Below are 15,436 nucleotides of genomic sequence, written 5' to 3'. Positions count from 1 at the left end.
TCAAAGGTCAGAAGTAATGATATATTTGTAAAGCGAATCTATGGTTTCCTATTAGTGTTCAATTGTAAGTATGGTGATAAAAGTAATCTATCAGTAGTTGTTAGCCATCAAATGTTTTGGGGTCCTTGGTGGTCCCAAGAGGATCTGGACAACCAATTTAGAACCAAAAGTAATAACAACCATTTACCGACATAATGGAAAAAAGTGTAATTTTGATGGCTGAAAAACAGTAAGAGGAGATGCGTTTACAAAAAGTGGTCAGAAAAGAAAAGGAGAAGACAGAACAATGATAAAGAAACTGAGAAACAACAAGATCTGCGTTTTACAATGCAGATAACTAGGATTGTGACTACCAACATTTTATTGTGATTACTTTCAATTAAGATGGTCATAAAGTAAAGCTAAACTAAATGCAAAGTGTGTGATTTGCCAAGTCCAGAATCTTCCCAAAACCAAAATGTTCTTAATGTAAAAATGAGAGCCGGATTCAGGCATACTCTGAATGGTATAAAACTATGCCGGTGGTATTATCAACACTGTGCTTTTAAATTGAGTTCAAATAAAATGTACCCTTTAAATGCTAAATGCCACAAATGTTAACCAGCACAAAAGCTGTGCTTTTGTCTTTGTTTATTTGTTTTTGATTTCAAAAAGGATCCATAGGGAGAACATCTTAAATATTACAACATATTACAATTAAGAGATCAAAAACTATAACCATGACAAACAAATAATGCATTTTACAACAGAATACAAATAAATTCTCAATTTTGAATAACAGTGCCAGTGCTGGCAAGTACATGTTCCTTTCCCAGTGTATTTAAGGTGGTATTTGACTGCAAATAGCTGCAAAGCTCAAACAAGGTAGAAACACCTCAGTGTATAAGCGTGATCTGCAGTTTTACCTGAGAGTTTACATACGTGTGGTTTACAAATTCACCCTTCACTGCATTATACTTTCTACAGAACGTCTAATTGAATGAAGCGCTATTTTGAGTGACAATTTAAATAGCCTCAGATTTTCTCAGAGCCTTTTAAAACAGGAAGCCTTGACAAAAAAGAGAATATGTACACCAGGCAGAAAACAGAGTAGGCAAATATACAGGCCTGTTCTCCACATGCTCTGGTTTCCTCCCACATCCAAAAGACAGGCTGCTTAGGTTGATTGGCTACTCTAAATATCCCTGTAATCGTGGGAGTGGTGTGTGTACGCTGCCCTGTGCTGCCCTTATGCCCTGTGCCTGCTGAGTTATGCACCGGCTCACCGTGGCTTTGTTCTGGATTTAAGTGGTTAATATTTTTTATTAAACAAAATGAATGGCAAAGAACTAAAGAAAAGATTAAAAATAAATATAAATTAACAATCATAACCAACCTGCCTTACAGATATATCATGTATATATCAACAGATTTATCAAATTGTAAAATGTTTCTTCATAAGCACATCTCAGTAGTTAATACTGGTAATAAAGCAAAAGCAGTTCAGTGGACTTATGTGCATCGCTTGGTTTTTCTAATTTTTTTCATCCTTGCAGTTCTTTATTTCTTGTAAGTTTACAGATCAAATGTTTCCACAAGCCACAAGAGTAAGAATACTGGTGATTTTCCATCTGCCCCTGTCTCCCCTCCCGCCAGACAGTACAGGAAATCTGAGCAGAGAAGGGGCCACTCTTATTAACCTCCATCAGCTAATTAAATATATAAATCAATAGGGAAAATTTACTAAACAAAACGTTCATCGGTAAAACGGGAATGCAACATTACTTTTTCAACCGTAAGTTGGATTTTTGACGTGACAGTCGGTCACACTCATCGTCTACAGGGAAACTAAAAAAAAATGGGGCTGTCCTAGTTTTCGGTGTCATCTCTCCCGCATGGAAAAGGCTGGATCTCCACAGCGATGCGGTCCGCCAGGGCTTTGGAGCTGGCCGTGATCAGCCTGCGAGACATCAGATCGAACGGGCGGCCTAAGCAAACACATACACGAACGATCCATCAGTCACATTCTACAGGGTTCTGGGAGGAGCCCACTAGCAAGGGTTAAAGGTGCCGCACTCCACCACAAAGTGAAGGTGATGTTCACACAATGTCTAGATTATAGTCTCTTACCATCGATGTCCACTATCACCCCTCCAGCTTCAGTAACAATGATGGCCCCTCCTGCCATGTCCCAGCAGTGGATGCCGATTTGGTAATAGGCATCAACAGCTCCAGAGGCCACCAGACACATGTTAATAGCCGCACTGCCAACACACCGGATTCTGAAGGGGATTAAGAGCAATAATAATAATTAATCTCTTGTGTTTATGTCAGGGCTTCCCATTTTTTTCTTGTTAAAAAACCCCCTAAATGACTGCAAAATTATTCACAGACAAGACAGTTTTTCTGAATACATACTGTATAACAATGCATGTTAATGCTGTTAATACTCACATTTTTAAGCACTTCAAAACATTTTAACTTACATTTGTATTTATATTTACACAAAAAAAAACAATAAACAAAGAAATCACCTTGAATTTATGTTCCCATTCCTTAACAAGAACTGGCTGGTGTGAATCTAGACTGGGCTCCAACTGCTGCAGCTCCATTTATCACAGGCCCCAAACCACAAGGCTACCTCACTCTTGTACACACTTTGTACCGCACAGATGTTCCTTTAGATGCGTTCACTCAGTACACTTTCTACTCTGCTCTACTTAATTTTCTCATCCTTGGGCATGCACAGCAGTCATTGTTACACAGATCGATCACTACACTGTGCTACACCAGGCCGCAGGTAAGGCAGAGAAGTCAGGAGTTAGGAGCCACTCAACGGCAGGCTGAATGCTTAGGCAGGCCAGATTGTAAAAGCCTGAATTAACACTTAGCCAGGACAATGTTGTTTGTATTCTAATATGCCATGTCTTTCTCCTTCTATACATCTATATACACACACAGATATACATATTAGGGCTGCCTTTTTTTTCATTATAATGACTTATATGAATTATATGATTAAATTATAAAGTAAAATCATCATCATGTGAAAAATTACATCACATCACAAGAGCTACAGTACAGTATCTGTGCATAAACTGGAGGGTTACAAGCCGAAAACTACAGTCAAGCTTTGGATTCAAACTGGATTCGGAAGGAAACATTGAAGAGAATGGAAAGGTTTTCAGTTTCATTTGCAAGCAATGCTTTTCTTACAAGGGCAGTGTGAGTAGTTAACAGTATAATTTGTGAGCAAAACACCCGTTTGCTGTAGCGAGAGGGGACTGAGAATCCTCTGTCCAAGTTGCGGCTAAACAGGCAACACAATAGTGCTTCACTACAGTCAGTAATTGTTTTTGCATTATTATTATAATTATTTAGCATAGCTGTCATTGAGATCCTATGTCACGCTGTCAAAATAATGTGTGTATATATACACACACATACCCCGATATAACTGCCTTTGGGACCCAAAAATCTTACCGCGTTAAGATACCGTGTGAATCACGCTATATCAAACTTGCTTTAGCCTAAAGCATTAGTATTAATAGTTGAATATGAATATACCTAAAACAGTGTATGGAGGGAATAAATCTGCTCTACAATGGGTAATTTTTTTGTTTATGTACCATAGCACACAAGAGCAAAAGTGCTAGTTTCAAAACAGTTTTTTTGGCCCAGTGGGCCACTTGGCCTGAGTATAGCTGCTGGAAACCGGTATTGCCTTCCTTTAAAATGATGCAGCTAGTGGCGGCAGACATATGTCAAAACTGACAGCCCTCAGTATAGTGTGTGTATTGATACTGGACATAGAGTATCTAAAAATTGTTAAAATAGTAAAACAGGGTGATCACACCTTCACAAACAGATTGCATGAATGAGTTGGCACTTAAACTGAATTGGAGCAGCTGGCTGAAAAGACTATGGTCACTTAACTTCCTTTGCAGTTACTGTGTTTCTTGTAGGATTGATGCTGCCTCATTACATGTAATGTAGCCCACCCTTCCCTGCATGTCCGCCCACCATTAAGTTTAACCAACAGTAGCAAAGTGAGGGGAGCTTTTTCTGTAGCAATTATTGCTTCTATTCTAAAATGCCTAACCTAGGCACACTAAAAATGCACTTGGCAAAGACCTGACAAAACACTGTCACTGTGCCACTGTCAACAATAATCAATAGTCTTAATGGATCACAAAAGAAAAATGACATGTATAATAGCCCACAAATTTGCATTCAAATCAAGCCACCTTCTTTGTAGTATTTATTTTAGCACAATGTTGTATTTATTTTATTGGTCCAATGTAAGCAATAGGTACATGGTAAAGCACTTTAATTTTGGTTTGCTGATCTGATTATTGCACGTTTTTAGAGTGAAAACATAGTAAGCTGTTCCATTCATTATTTCTATGCGCATTTTTAGTTTTGGGATCTCAATGCATATTATTATAAGTAATGAGGTTCAGTGAAGTTAAAATAAGCCATAGCTTTTCTATATATATATATATATATATATATATATATATATATATATATATATATACATACACACACAAAAAATAAACAAATGTTAGTTCAGCACATTCAACGGTCATGTGTTTTCTGCAGTTTAAACTTGCCGAGACCAAATTCTCCTGCGGTCAAAGAACAACATTCATTCTTCAAACCATAGACAAACAGGTTTCACTGGAGCAAAAATAATAGCTTTCCTTAGTGGTTCCGAAAATAAACCAGGAACGTTGAGTCAAGCTTACCCATGGGTTGGGATGGTCAAAATCCTCTGCATGTTAGACATCATTGTTTGAAAATGTTCTGAATCTTTCTTGTACCCCAACTCGGTCAACAGCAGAGATTTGGTTATATCTGGAAAAAGATGGCTTCCGTGGGTTAGAGCAGTGTCCCCCAACCATGTCAAAGCAACCCTACAAAACGTATTTTTTTTTTAATGTGGGACACCAACCCCTACTGCCCATCCACCTACACACTCTCCCTTTTTATAAACCTGAAAATATTTTTTCTATGAGAAACCCCAGCTTATCGTGATGCCCAGACCCTTTTGATTCTGGTAGAAAAACATATTATTCTTGATAAATGAGAAATGTTTATCCTGTTATCATATTACTTTTTCTGGCGTGTAACTTTTTCTCCTGTGTCCAAAACTTCAGTTTCTGGATTACACTAATACAAATACTTATATTCCACCATTTAAATAATGAACCATAGCACAATACAACCACAGTCAACTGACATTGGTCAGATTTTTTCAATTATTGCTTTTTTGCTCAAGTATTATTTTATTTACACAACTGGTCCTATACCAGTAAAATACGATCACTAGAAAAACACTGGTAATTGGGGAAAATGTCTGAGTTGGGCTGTCTGCAAGATTCGAGTCAGAACTGGGGCAGATCTGTTGTTCTGAAAATAATAATTTGCGTAAGAAGACAAAGATAACATTACTAAATCCCCAGGTCACTGGGAACTGTTTTGACGGTTTTGCTAATATCCTAGAAAGCTCCACTTCACCACTGGAATTTTGTGCTTATGCCAAGGCAATGGGTGAAGCTGTACACAATGTGGAAATGCACTAGCTTGGAAAGAGAGAGATTGTGTAGCTCTGTATAGATGTGTGAGCATAAGGCTCAGCTACTGAGCTCTGTCTGAAACCCACCACCCATGTTTGCTATGGTCACTTTGATACGGATAACTCTCCACCACACTCCTCTCTCACACTCCTATCCTTACAAATGCCAGCCGAACATTTGATAATAAGGTCCCCTGCTTTCTCGATCCAAATATCTGTGTTCTCCCCTTGCAGATACAGTGGTCAATCATGATAATACATAGTTTCAGTGGTTCAGACAACCCCCTATAGCAGTAGGTGGAAGAAGTAGTGATTGAAGAAATTGAGTTATTTTGGCCTTAACTCGCTCGGCTGAGGGAACGATAGCCTGGCCATGAAGACTCAGATGGTGGGTGAAGCCAAGGAAGTGCTACAAGAGACTGGGGAGGCAGAGGGATGTTGTTCCGATTTTAAGCAAGAGGGAACGTGGTTGCGGCGCTATGGGAGTGAGCTACTGACGCTGGGGAAAGGAACTTGTTAAGTGGTATTTATGTGTACGTGACGGTGTATCTCATTGGTTGACCTTGGAGTAGAATACAGCGTAATTGGGGGTTGTCCTCCTCCCTAACTTCACCTTTAACATCCCATTAAAAAAAAACAAAAAAAAAACAGCAGAGACAACCCACCTTTCTGTCCTGAAACTCTTATCTGGACTCCATTGCAAAATGCACCTTTCCCCTTCCTGGCGCTGTACAATTTATCTTCTATGCAGCTGTACACTATTCCAAATTCAATCTGCAAGACAAAGGAAGGAAAACGAGATGTGTTACAATGTGACATGTCAGTTAATAATTTTCTTCAGCCTATGTTGGTAAATTGCTGAATGAAGCACTCCCCGACATTCTACCACGAATGGGCTATAGGCTATTACCATGACACAAAACTCTCAGCTGTAAGATGCTTCATATCTTATTGTGATCTTATTGTGGTCTTTTTCTATGTAGTTGTCTGTCTCCTCGTATCCAGGAAAGTATTTATTTGCTTCAGCAATGATCTACTTCTCTTGCTCTGTGTCCACCCTGTTGCCAATTTAGTCTCTTTACTCTTGTGATGTCACATTCCATTGACCCATTCGTTTACTTTTTGGCCAAAAATCTGTCCAGACTACAGATCCATAATCTTCCAAAGCCTTCAGAGACCACAGGCGGCTTCTTCAATCTTGATTTCTTTTAATCTTTTTTATTAGGCAGACAGACTGTATACATAGCTTTTGTCCAGTGTGTACGAAACGCACACCGAATAATGAGTTCTGATTAGCTGACTACTATGGCCAGTGCCTGTGGGGAAGTGGGCTATGTTGAACACCAAGCTGTGATTGGTGGTTAGCTGGGTTAAGAGATTACATTTGTGATCTTTACCTCTTTGTTAACAGCAAAGCCAATAGACACAGCTACAAATGGGAATCTGGGGAGGAAAGAGAAAAACATTAGTACATCTTAAAGACCCCGACGTCTCCCCAGTGGCCTTCTGTAATGGTTCTTATTCTGGGATAAAAACACCCAAAATAAAAAGATGCTAAAATAAGTATGTGAATAGTTTTAAAACTCATGTTGAAAGAAAATCCATCTTTGTTCTTCAGATTAGACACTGTTTCTTGTTCTTCAGTATTCCAATTATTTAACATGCAATAAAACCATACAGGAAAACTTAAATAAAAACCAAAAAACTGGCTTAACATTCATCAGGTTTAATAGGAGAGCCTTTATTGAAAGTTAGGTTACAAAACTCTGAAAAGAGGTTGAAATCGGTGTGCTTGTAATGTGTAATGGAGATGTATACTGCACATACATCAAATGCATGCTACACTGTACAGCATGTGTCTGTTGTGGTGAAAGAACCTGAATCAGTTTTAAAACTTAGATCATTAGTTCTTAAATTGTATCACTGACCTTAAGGTTAAGCACTTAAGCACAAACTATCTAATGTTGCATTTACCACACATTTATTATTTATTGATTTTTAACTTTGTTAAACTTTGCACGCACAAACTTCAACCTCTAAGACCAATCTCTTAATTACATAAATGAACCATTCATTGATCTCATAATATGCCTAATCAGATCTTTTTAATGACCTTAAACAGTTGGAGATTTCAAGTTAAATATTAAATTATCATGAAGTACATGAATTCTCATAATTAATCAAATTATTAGTTACATTAAGATTTCTGTCTGCCCAATCCCACTCTGCAGCCTGTGCTATACAGCCAACATACATGTTATTACATATAAAACACACATGTGCACTCGTACAAAGGAAAACAAATGTAATTACTAATACAAAATACATTACCAATACAGAACAATTATGTTCTGAATATTTTTGTGGATTTGAGATTAATGTGATTGTGTGCAGGACAGACCACCCATGGACCAGAGCATAATGTGCTACAGACAAGTGTTTGGTAATCACCTCCCTAAAGCATTGCTTTCACTTAATTTTCACAATCTTGTCTGTGCCAGTACAGTCCCATCTATTGATTGATGTGGATCCTAAGAAAGGAACAATTACAAGTCTATACTTGTAACTATACCTGTACAAATTCTTCAAAGAATCTAATATCTGAGTATTATTCTAAAAACAGAAAAGACTGTGTAAACAAGTCCAATACATCTTCCTCCTCCTGTATTTATCTAAACTGAAACCACATGCAAAATCATAGTTAGGCGGTGATACTGTCAATCCCCAGAGAGGTGGTGGTGGTGTTTGCAATGCGTGCATCAGAAAGCATGCAGAATGTTGCTGTGACAGGCCGCTGTCTGTCACGGCACGGCTGCTGCTGACGCTCGCTGATTAGGTGCTCATGTGCCGCAGCTGTGTTGTCCGCTCCCTCGAAAACAGGCTGCGGGCAATGAGCACCGAGGCGACTGTGACATCAGCGGCAGCTGTGCATTGTCTATTTAATCCCTCTCCCACGCCGACGGGGGCAGCTAACCAACAAGAAGGAGGACTGAGACCGCCAACCCTAACTGCCCGGAGCCCCCTATTTTGTGTGGACTTTTTTTTTTTTTTGCTTTGCTTGTTTTACCCCCTTTGTTTTGTCCCGTGAACCCAATAAAGCCCGGACACCACTGGAACCCGAGACTCTCTCCCTTTTTGTGTCCGGCTTCTACAGTTGCTTAGAGCTGAAAATCTACTGCTGAGGATGCTGAGAAAATAAAAGCAGCACAGTACTTCAGGGTACAGGTGATTGATCCTTCTAAGGGTCGAATAACAACATTGCTTTTGGATTACTAGCTCTGTGTATACACTCTATGGTCCGTGTACTACCTTAACCTTTTATTAGACTGGGTAATTGGGTATTGTGTGAGGAGGATGTCAGTCCTCTTAGGATGTAATTACTTGAGCATTAAGTCCTGCACGGTAGGAACTGTGAATGATCGGATAAATGCGTCATTCACATTCACGCTACAGATGCGGGATTTGATTTGGCCGCTGCTGTGAAACCCAGTGACCCCAATCTTCTGACCACTACCAAAATACCAGTTAGATCTCTGCTGATTGATATCCGAATACACTGATTTGAATATGGCTGTCCAACCTGGCCTATCTGTGTTAAGTGAGAATCATAATTGCTTACCTGTGCACAAAGTTTGTAGTGCCATCAATGGGGTCGATTATCCAGGTCGGGTTGTCTGTCAGGATGCTAGGCGCTCCGGCAGCAACAGACTCTTCACCTATAAAACTGAATAGAAACCAAATGTGATGAGGTCTCCAGAAACAGGGCTCGCCACCACGGCTACAATGTGGAGATGTTGTTACCCTTGGAACATTGTGTATGTGTAGTACAGGATATGTCAGTATTTGTTAACCATGCACATTGACTTTGATGATGGCTTAATAACTTGGATACCCACTATTCCAGTAGTTGTGGTATCAGAGTTTCTTCTCCCTGTGAAAAAGAACCCCACAATGTGATCACTTAGTCTGTGGTAACTGTTCCAAGAACTGCATATATGTTTTTTGTCTTTGTGTTTTTTTTTTTAATTGTTAGGGTCTCCTCTGCTTAAAAAAAAAAAAAAAAAAAGTATTACCTGTGATTTGGAAACTTTTGCTTGATGGATGATATAATCAGCGCTTCCACTTTCTGATCAGTCTCGGTCACCAGATCGACTGGAGAACTCTTCAACATTACAGAAATGTCACATTTCAGGGCCTCGCGAACCATCTGCAGGAGGTACAGATTGCAATTGTGTTAATCTTCAGCTGACACTAATTCCAGGATACAGGATTGTTCAGACCCACTTGACTTTGATGTTTCAGTTAACTTAAAATATTAAGTGGGAGGCAAATGTAACAAATGAGCACATAAGAGAGACAAATAATTGTGAATATTTTATCAATAGACAATTTACTGCATCCATTGTGTTAATTGCATTTAACGTAAACTAAAATGCATTTCAGACTTGGGAATTTAGATTGCTTGAAGTAATTCTGTGTACCCTAATAAAATACAGGATTTTGTTTTCTCTGTTCCCCCCTGATATTTTTCTACTTCTTTATTCATTTGCATTATAATAAATAGCTCAAGGTTCATAAACACCTAAATATGTAATTATGGATATACATATGTAACCAGTTCTCAACCCTGCTGTTTCCACAGAGTCCTGCGGCATTTTGGTCCAATTCAGCTCTCAATTGCTTAAATGTAATTAATAATTTCCATAACTGGATTTTGTAATGGTTTAGCTTAAAAACCTGGGAGAATTATTACCTTATATAATTTTATATTTAAGTTGAAATCTTCAACTGTTTAAAATAATACAAAAAAAGTTCTGATTAGTTCTGCTTGGTTGGAACACTAATCATCAAGACAGTGGGTCCCCAGGGTCAGGGTCTTACCATCTGTCTGGCTGAAATGTTAGGCTAATTTGAACCAGGGCTAAAGGTCTTTTAGAAATACACTAATGGATTGATTGGTCAGCATATGAATTTCAGGAATGTGTTTATCTAGTGGCTGACCAATCAGCCAATCAGCTTCCCCCCTTCAGACTTTAACCAGCTCTTGTAAACAGAAATGGTGAGATGAGATGAAGGTTTGACTTTAAAGACTTTGCTGTAGAAGGGCTTTGTCATTTTCTTATTACAGTGTATGTTAGTATACTGTGTAGTAGGTTTGGTTTCTATGTAGCAGCTGTAAATGTGTGTCAGTGTGTTTATTTGAGTTAATCTAAGTGAGTCTGGTCTGTAATAGATTTTTGGGTTATGTAAAAATGACAGGAAGCATCTCTCTCTGATCCAATTATGATGAAAAATCAGTAGATGGAGGTCTTAAATCAAGCCTTTTTCAGTGTAATGGCTATTTATTACCAATTTCATTGAAATATAAACGAGACACTCACCTTTCCAGCCTCTCGGGTAACAACAATGCAATGGTCCATGCATTCTTTCCAAGAGTCTGTCATGGTTGCTAATATGTTATTAAGAGCTGCTAAATAAAGAAATAAATAGTTACAACAATAACATAAAAACGGATAGACAGCCAATATTGGATAGTGATGCTCCATTTAAAGACTTGACTACATAGTTACATAAATTGTGTGCTGCTGTAACCCGAATGAATTTCAAGCTGAAGAAAATGAAAGTTACTACTTTTGCAGAATAGCTTAATGGGGGAAATGGTCCCGATGTAATGCACAGGGCAAAAATACACCATGTCGTTATGCAAACACAATCAGCGTCTGCAGCCATAAATAGCTTCAACCCCTTTTTTAATTGTACAAATAATCAAAAACCTGATGTATTAGAATTGCATTTGAAGTGTCACGTCCCCCTCCCAACGATGACATCGGCGTTATACTTGTCAACTCCTGCTGTTGCACCGGGGCATGGTTTGATATCATACTCTTTGTTTAAACATCTCTATTTCTGTAACATAACTGGTTGAATAAATACGAAATGAAAGAAATACGTTCTGCTACTACAAATAAATAAAACCGTACCTTCAGAAGGGGATGTTTGTGCCTTAGGCCCTTTCTTTTGGAGACGCCGTTGCCTGCGGTTTCATTTCACCGAGCACACGGACTTCCGCGAATGCGCAGATGCTCAGACGCGGAGCTGCAGTGGTGGAGCTGGGCTCTTGTTCTTCAGTTTGCGTTGTTTCGGGGTTGGCGTGTTTATGAACACAATCCCTATTTGCCAGATTTGGATCTTTGTTTCAACCAGTCACATGTTTTAAAACTACAGTGCAAGTTATTTTAGTAATTTATTTAAAACATGTAAAAATAAAGAAACAAAAGGTATGGTGAGCTGTACTAGTTTACAGCCTTTTGTAAGAAAGCTTATTAACTGAGGTGCACATCCACTTTTGTGTGGAAAAAAAACCTCTGAGCTCAGATGCACAATTGTAAAGAGATTCTCTGGATTCTCACTGCTTACACTTACGCTTTAACTTTGTTTTTGTCGTTTGTTTTATATTTTACACTTCACAGTTCTGTTATTGGTGACCCTGATTAACTGACCCCCAACACTTGTATTTTCCCTTGTAAGGACATGCTGCTAAATTCAGTTTCCTCCTATGAAGGATTTTGGCTCATTACTCCCTCTGCTGACCTGTCTGGCTGAATGGAGCACTGACAGTAACAATCCTTATTTGTCAGCAACAGGCAACAGGATTGGATCCAACATGTGGAAGGCTTTAATTCAAGCACATAACTTGATATTATTGCACAGATGTACATGCAACTGCCTTGTTTATAAAATACTGCAATGTAACACAGCATAGTGTGTTGATTCAGTAGTGTGCACTAAAGTGTGCTGGAAACTGAGATTTGGATAAAAGCGTTGACATCCTCTAGAAAAATTTCAATATCATTAAATGAAACCGGTCAGTTGAACCATTAGGCATATATATATATAGTGCCTTGCATAAGTATTCATCCCCCTTTGCATTTTTCCTCTTTTGTTGTATTACAACCTGTAATTTAAATGGATTTTTATTTGGATTTAATGTAATGGACATACACTAAATAGTCCAAATTGGTGAAGTGAAATTAAATGAAAAAATGACTTGTTTTAAAGAATTCTAAAAAATAAAGAAACGGAAAAGGGTGCCTGTATATGTTTTCACCCCTTTGCTATGAAGCCCCTAAATCAGATCTGGTGCAACCAATTACCTTCAGAAGTCATATAATTAGTTAAATAAAATCCATCTGTGTGCAATCTAAGTGTCAAGTCTGCAACACCACTGAGCAAGGGGCACCACCAAGCAAGCAGCACCATGAAGACCAAGGAGCTCTCCAAACAGGTCAGGGACAAAGTTGTGGAGAAGTACAGATCAGGGTTGGGTTATAAAAAAATATCCGAAACTCTGAACATCCCACGGAGCACCATTAAATCCATTATTAAAAAATGGAAAGAATATGGCACCACAACAAGCCTGCCAAGAGAGAGCCGCCCACCAAAACTCATGGACCAGGCAAGGAGGGCATTAATCAGAGAGGCAACAAAGATAACCCTGAAGGAGCTGCAAAGCTCCACAGCGGAGACTGGAGTATCTGTCCATAGGACCACTTTAAGCCGTACACTCCACAGAGCTGGGCTTTACGGACGAGTGGCCAGAAAAAAGCCATTGCTTAAAGAAAAAATTAACAAACACGTTTGCTGTTCACCAGATGGCATGTCCCAAACATATGGAAGAAGGTACTCTGGTCAGATGAGACTAAAATTGAGCTTTTTGGCCATCAAGGAAAATGCTATGTCTGGCGCAAACCCAACACCTCTCATCACCCCGAGAACACCATCCACACAGTGAAGCATGGTGGTGGCAGCATCATGCTGTGGGGATGTTTTTCATCGGCAGGGACTGGGAAACTGGTCACAATTGAAGGAATGATGGATAGCACTAAATACAGGAAAATTCTTGAGGGAAACCTGTTGCAGTCTTCCAGTGATTTGAGACTGGGATGGAGGTTCACCTTCCAGCAGGACAATGACCCTAAGCATACTGCTAAAGCAACACTCGAGTGGTTTAAGGGGAAACATTTAAATGTCTTGGAATGGCCTAGTCAAAGCTCAGACCTCAATCCAATTGAGAATCTGTGGTATGACTTAAAGATTGCTGTACACCAGCGGAAGGAGCTGGAGCAGTTTTGCCTGTGCTAGATGTAATTGCTGCAAAAGGTGGCTCTACAAAGTATTGACTTTGGGGGGGGGGTTTGCATCTTCAGAGTGGTAGGCATGTTGTGTAAATCAAATGATACAAACCCCCAGAAAATCCATTTTAATTCCAACAATAGGAAAGAAAAATGCCAAGGGGTGTGAATACTTTCGCAAGGCATATATATAATCATTGTGGGTTAACAAATGTACTACAGAGAAATGTTTTTACCACACCATTCAAAGAAAGGTCACACAGAAAAGTATTTCTCAAATACATTTTATTATATAAATAAACATGTAAGTCTTATATATAAAAACTATAAATATAACACTCATACAATAAATAGAGCTTGTTTGACAAGATTTCTAAAAAAATAGGTAATCTTATTAAATATTTGAAAGGAATGAAAGGAAAAACTTAAAGAACCATATTCATAAAACGTAAACATTATATTAAGAGTATCACCCTTTTTTCAAAGGAAAAAAAAAACTTCTGTCCAAAATAAAGCAAATTTTGCTTTCGTTGGCCAAGCATATCCCTCCACATCTTTGTCTTTAGAACATAATGATTCACAATGGTTAAAGTGTTATGAATGTGCGCCCAGCCATCCGAGCTGTCAGCAGAACAGAAAGCTCATCAACGTCTTCTCACAGTGCATCTCTCCAGCCGTTGGAGCATCTCCTTCGTGGTAGCGTGGACAACCTCCCAGGCACATCTCACATTTGCCTAAAAGAAAGATGCACAATAAACATTTTTTTTCTTCTACCACAATTTAAAGCAAATTATACAACATTAAATTAACATTAAATACTTTTATCCCCTGGCCATAGAATGTAATTCACTCACAGCTTGGGTTCAGTTACTTAATATGGCCCATTCATATGCAATTGACATTTTACTATCAGACATACCTTGCTTTTGAGAAATATTTCAAATTTGTCAAAGCATGTTGTTACGGTGTCATGGTGTTCAGTTTGAGAAGGGTGCACCTGAGAATTCAAGATACATGCAAAGAATGTTAGATGCATCAAAGATAAACACTTGTCCAGTGTCTATATTAGAATTACTTTACTGTTCTGTTCAGTGTCGACTATAAAAGCATGGACAGATTAATAATAATAATAATATATACAAAATACTAGTAAAGATCCCACTAGTACCATTTAAGTTTTGTCAGAAGTCAGCTTTGGAAAATGACATTCAATCCATGACAAAACTGAAGGAGGTTTATATTTTAAAGATACAGTGAAAGTGTAATTACTTCACTTATTAATTAAAAAAGATGAAATGTTTTTCTGGAAATGACTGAATACAAACAAACCAACAAACACAAATCTAAACTTTCCTCACATTAGTGATTCAATTTAATTTACATATTTACTCAATTATTTCACTTTTATTGACTTTCTGTGATGCAACACCTTTATCATTCAATTGACACTGGTAGGTTCAAACTGGCAGCACAGGATTTAAGAGTCCAGTGACTATTATTACTATTACTGAGTTGTTGCTAATGCAATGTGGCAATAGTTTTAGATTGCATTGTATTTGTCTTGCCAGATAAGTCACTGGTGGACTTTATTGTACTATATTGTACTTAAAATCCATTTGATATTTAATTAACAATTAAAGTATATCTCACTAAATTAATACTGTTCTTCCATATTTCAGGCTGTAGGTCTGTGGTTCAGCATTGTTCTTGACATAAAGCTATAACTCTTTGGATCATAGCCTAT

General features: G+C 38.3%; 1 protein-coding gene across 2 annotated transcripts; it reads right to left on the bottom strand.

The window, feature by feature from the left end:
• Positions 1 to 596: 596 nt before the first annotated feature.
• Positions 597 to 11,770, bottom strand: LOC136771519 (inositol monophosphatase 1). Of its 2 annotated transcripts, none has more exons than XM_066723877.1 (9): positions 11,542 to 11,770; positions 10,942 to 11,027; positions 9,634 to 9,767; positions 9,180 to 9,284; positions 6,958 to 7,003; positions 6,226 to 6,334; positions 4,731 to 4,839; positions 2,110 to 2,261; positions 597 to 1,967 (listed from the first exon to the last, which is right to left on the bottom strand). In XM_066723877.1, the coding sequence occupies exons 2-9, from the start codon at positions 11,002 to 11,004 to the stop codon at positions 1,849 to 1,851; spliced, it is 837 nt and encodes a 278-aa protein (XP_066579974.1). In that variant the 5' UTR covers positions 11,005 to 11,027; positions 11,542 to 11,770; the 3' UTR covers positions 597 to 1,848. The 2 variants fall into 2 exon arrangements, with proteins under 2 accessions (XP_066579974.1, XP_066579965.1); XM_066723868.1 differs by having other exon boundaries at positions 10,942 to 11,030; positions 11,542 to 11,769.
• Between the last annotated feature and the right edge of the window lie 3,666 nt (positions 11,771 to 15,436).

This window comes from Amia ocellicauda, chromosome 2, assembly GCF_036373705.1.
Source record: "Amia ocellicauda isolate fAmiCal2 chromosome 2, fAmiCal2.hap1, whole genome shotgun sequence".
NCBI lineage: Eukaryota > Metazoa > Chordata > Actinopteri > Amiiformes > Amiidae > Amia > Amia ocellicauda.
Note: the sequence above shows the minus strand (reverse complement) of the source record. Positions and strands in the feature narration are given on the sequence as shown.

Coding starts and splice junctions, on each gene's coding strand:
- LOC136771519 (XM_066723877.1), bottom strand. CDS start 11,004: ATGACAGACTCTTGGAAAGAATGCATGGACCATTGCATTGTTGTTACC. Junction 9,285..9,633: donor CAAAAGTTTCCAAATCACAG/GTAATACTTTTT, acceptor GTTTCTATTCAG/TTTTATAGGTGAAGAGTCTG. Junction 6,335..6,957: donor GCTTTGCTGTTAACAAAGAG/GTAAAGATCACA, acceptor TTTGTCTTGCAG/ATTGAATTTGGAATAGTGTA.